The sequence below is a fragment of the Aegilops tauschii genome, chromosome 3, assembly GCF_002575655.3.
Source record: "Aegilops tauschii subsp. strangulata cultivar AL8/78 chromosome 3, Aet v6.0, whole genome shotgun sequence".
In the NCBI taxonomy this organism is placed as follows: domain Eukaryota; kingdom Viridiplantae; phylum Streptophyta; class Magnoliopsida; order Poales; family Poaceae; genus Aegilops; species Aegilops tauschii.
In genome coordinates, this window is record NC_053037.3 from 16,127,215 (window position 1) to 16,131,179 (window position 3,965).

The following is a 3,965-nucleotide window of genomic DNA, read 5'->3' on the forward strand; positions in this document are numbered from 1 at the left end:
CCGCGGGGTAGCCTACTGGCGGTCAGGTACTGGTTAAGACTTTGAGTGAAACCTGTTCACACAAAACTAGCAATTCAAGGCATAGTCCATTGTCAAGTTGTGAATGAATGTAGCTTAAAGTTCTAGGCAGAAGTTCAACTTAACAGTCTCTACTGAAACACTGGTATATTAAACAAGTGGTGAGAGAAGGCAAATCTCTAAATGGGTATTTGAGATCTGGTGGGGGATTGTTAGAATTAATGGGCTAGGCCCATAACAATTTCTGAAATCTCAAAGCCCATGTGTAAAATGGCAAGTGGTGGTGCTAAGTTTAGTCCCACCCTGGAAGTTGAAGAAGAGTTGGACCTCTTTATATAGTGGGTTCTCTCCACCACTCTAAGTGGTGTGTGAGAAGAGAAAGGAAAAACCACACGCGCGCGCTCGCTCGCCTGGCCGGGCCGTGCCGTGGCGTGGCGTGGCGAGGCCAGCTTCCTCTTGCCGTTTTATTTTTATGTCTTGGCAGACAAGTTTTTGATTTCTTGTCCGGTAAGTATACGAATTAGAAACCGAGTCGGTTTGGGATTGTGATCGCGACACAATACCGCCTTTGGTCCTAATATATATATATATATATATATATATATATATATATATATATATATATATATATATATATATATATATATATATACAGCTACCGGCTGCGGCCAGAGACTCACCGAAAACACCTAGGGTTTTGCCTCATCTCACAACTTGCGCCGCCGTCGTAGTCTACTCCAACCCAAACGCCGGCGTGCATCGGCGCGTGGGAGAGCAGGTCTCCGGAACTGTTCATCTTTGCGATCCTGCACCGGGAGAGGACGAATTAGGTTTTTGGGAAGCGCTGTGCGCGACTGCTCAAATTCGTCATCACAGGTCGTCTTCCGTCCAAGTCGGGCGATGCTACTCATCGTCGTATTCATCGCCGTCAACAGCAGATCGTCGCCAACATCGTCATCAACACCGTCGCACCCATAATAGCTAACGAACAGTACGTCCAACATCCTCTGTTCATGTCTGTCTCTACAGCTATTGTTACATGTTTGCTGCTGTTATGCATGTCTTGTTGTTCTTCTAGTTTGCTAGATTGTTGCATGCTAGTATCTCTTCTAGTCATGAATTATTTACTGGAATTAATCATGAACTTGCCTAATATTCCAACAACTGAAATACAGGTAGCCAAACGCCACAGATGCCACGAGTCATTTTAGCACCTTTCTATTCAATATATCTGAAAAGCAGGACCATAGTTACACTGCACAAGCGTCATATTACAAGATCAGTAAGGTCACTATCTAAAGTGGAAGCAAATGTTATAGCATATAAGATCAGATAGGCACTCGACGTTTCTTCCTCCCGGACAAGTTAACACCTTCAGGTAGACCTTGAACAGAACTTGCAACAAAGTGTTCGAACCTTGTGTAAGGGGGTATCCTTGATTCCCATGCCAACAGACTGAACTCGCCTTTTGGTCTGTTATTCGGGTTTACCAGCAGTTCTACAAGTGTCACTGTTTCCTTCTTCATCTGAGCATTATTAGTCAATCTGTTGCTGCCATTAGTACAGTTAGCGATGCGAACTGCAGACAATGGATGCAAAGCAAAGTCGGTTATGTCCACCGGATGACCTTGTTCAAAGAGCAAATATGGATATACACCGTGCTCGGATAGGTTCTTCTGAATCACTCGTCTTGTTTTGCCCAACACGCAAAGCCAGAATTGAACATCCAGATTCCTTCTCAACACATTTGCGAACGCATTTGTCGTGACGAGTGACCCTCCCGGCTGAAAGATCTTTGCAAATTCTTCCGCAATTCGCACTAGCTGCGGGTGCTCTGACGGATCTGCACTGCCAAACGTGAGTGTCTTGAAGAGGTACCAAAACTCCTCATAGGAGAGGTTACTGAGATAAATTGGCTTCACTGTTCCAAATCTGGCTAGCCTTTGAAGCTTACTTATGATGATCACCCTGCTTCCCTTGCCCATTCTTTTTACAAAGGAGTAAAACTTTGTCCAGTCCTCCTCATCTACATCTGAAACAAACTCAACAACCACCAAAAATCTACTCCCTAACATGGTCCTTCCATGCTCAATGATTCTCAGGAGACTATCTCCATTCAAGTGCAAAATTGAAGCGAAATGCGAGCGGACCGTCTCGTCGTCGCAGACATGAGCAACCAGCGTTTTCTTTCCGACCGCGACGCCACCAATGATCGGTGGCACGGCCGGAGAATTACCCGGAGGGTCATGTTGCAGTAAGAAGCTCAAGAGGTGCTGCTTCTCTACGTGCCGACCGAGCATGAAGTGGTCTGTGTAAAGGTAGGCATCATAAGGCCTACGAGACATCCGCTCGCATCCGCCCAGAAGCACAACAAATTCTGCCATGTTTGCGACAACAATTTCTAAGCTTTTCAAGGCACCGTGTAACTCCAGGTGAATGGATCTGCCCTTCCGTTTGGACGTGGTTCTTCGAGGACGCTTGAAAGGGAAGGACGTGGTTCTTCGAGGACGCTTGAAAGGGAAGGACAAATATGAGACGCTGGATGAGTCGCTAACCTCGTCGATGATACTGCCGTCAAGTAGTAGTTGTTGGAAATTGAAGGCGTCCAGTACATGATGGCCTCGGTACATGGCCTCTGTGAGCATCTTGAGCTGCATCAGCATCCCGGAGTTGGCGATGCATCGCCGATCCGCCTCCTCGATGACGGTGCGAGCTCTAATCAGGAGATGCTGAAGCTTCTCCACCAACTTCTCCTCATCTAGTTGTGTGTGGCTATGCGACTGATACTTGTTCATCAGGAAGGAGATGAACCGGCTGACAAGTTCACTAGTAACCGCAGAAATGGTGACCTCCATGGCGATGGAGTTGATTGCCGACGCCGAAAGCGATAGGGAAGCTCGGCTTTCCGATGAGTTTGGTCGTGATGAGTGCACAGGCTGCTTGCTTCCTCAAATTGGCCTCTGCCACTGGACACACAAGTCTCCATCTGTGACATCCACCGCACGGCACTTTTTTCAACACTAAAGGAATCCTAGTATATTTGACGTGGGCACGCCAACTACGACGATATATATCCATAGAATTCAGCGTTTTTCAAACATACTCGTTCTCCCTCCGTTTAACAACATGCTTTTCTCATATGCAAATATTAGTGGTAACATTTATTTATACTAATTAGAGGCTATTTCGAATCACCATGGCAACTCGTTAATTTAGAAAAGGCTTGATGATTCTGATGCGGCGATTTGGCTCCCGGGTCTTGATGCTCTAGTGGATGAACTGTAAAACAAATAAAATCTGAATCCGATTTAGTTTAACAAGCAAGATGCTTGAATGCATGATGAACATGTCAAATTTGGTGGTGTCTCGACATTTGAGTACCTCTCAGAAAAAATCAGGCATGTGAGGAAGTTTTAAAAAATGCACTGTTCAGAGCTCATTTTATCGTTTTTACCACGAGCTCCTCCAATGTCATTTACCCACAAAATTTGGCACACACCTGGCGCACTCCAGCCTTGCGTAGAAAAAGTTCAGATTTTTTAATATTGTTTTATTTTACTGTTCATTGGGAGCAGATGCGCCCGGGATCATAGATGAATTATCGTGATGAGTCTTACTACTCATCGGGACCCCTCATTCCGTAAATTTATTTCTATAAACATCATCAAATTTTACAGAGTTTGGCATTAAAAATTAGGGACATTTACATTTGTGCCCTTAACTCGAACCCATGATTTTCGAAGTGTGCTCAAATTTGTCCTTCTGCCGTTAGTTCCCTTATAAAAATACCATTCCGTGTTGTTTGCGTCAGGTCAAAGGGCTTTGGCCGTTTTCTTGTCGTTTTCTGGACATTGTTGCCCCTCTATGCACATGCCAGTTACGGGTGGGACCTACCCGGGCAAAACAAAAAAAACTATCTCTCTCTCACTTACACATGGACCCCAATC

At 45.2% G+C, this 3,965-nt stretch overlaps 1 protein-coding gene across 1 annotated transcript; it reads right to left on the minus strand.

The window, feature by feature from the left end:
- Positions 1-1,194: 1,194 nt before the first annotated feature.
- LOC109748957 (putative disease resistance protein RGA1) lies at positions 1,195-2,920 on the minus strand. Its single transcript, XM_020307957.3, has one exon. It carries the CDS (start codon positions 2,871-2,873, stop codon positions 1,347-1,349), a length of 1,527 nt encoding a protein of 508 aa, XP_020163546.1. The 5' UTR covers positions 2,874-2,920; the 3' UTR covers positions 1,195-1,346.
- Positions 2,921-3,965: the final 1,045 nt, after the last annotated feature.

Bases quoted from the DNA above. Each gene is read 5' to 3' on its own strand.
- LOC109748957 (XM_020307957.3), bottom strand. From the start codon at position 2,873: ATGGAGGTCACCATTTCTGCGGTTACTAGTGAACTTGTCAGCCGGTTC.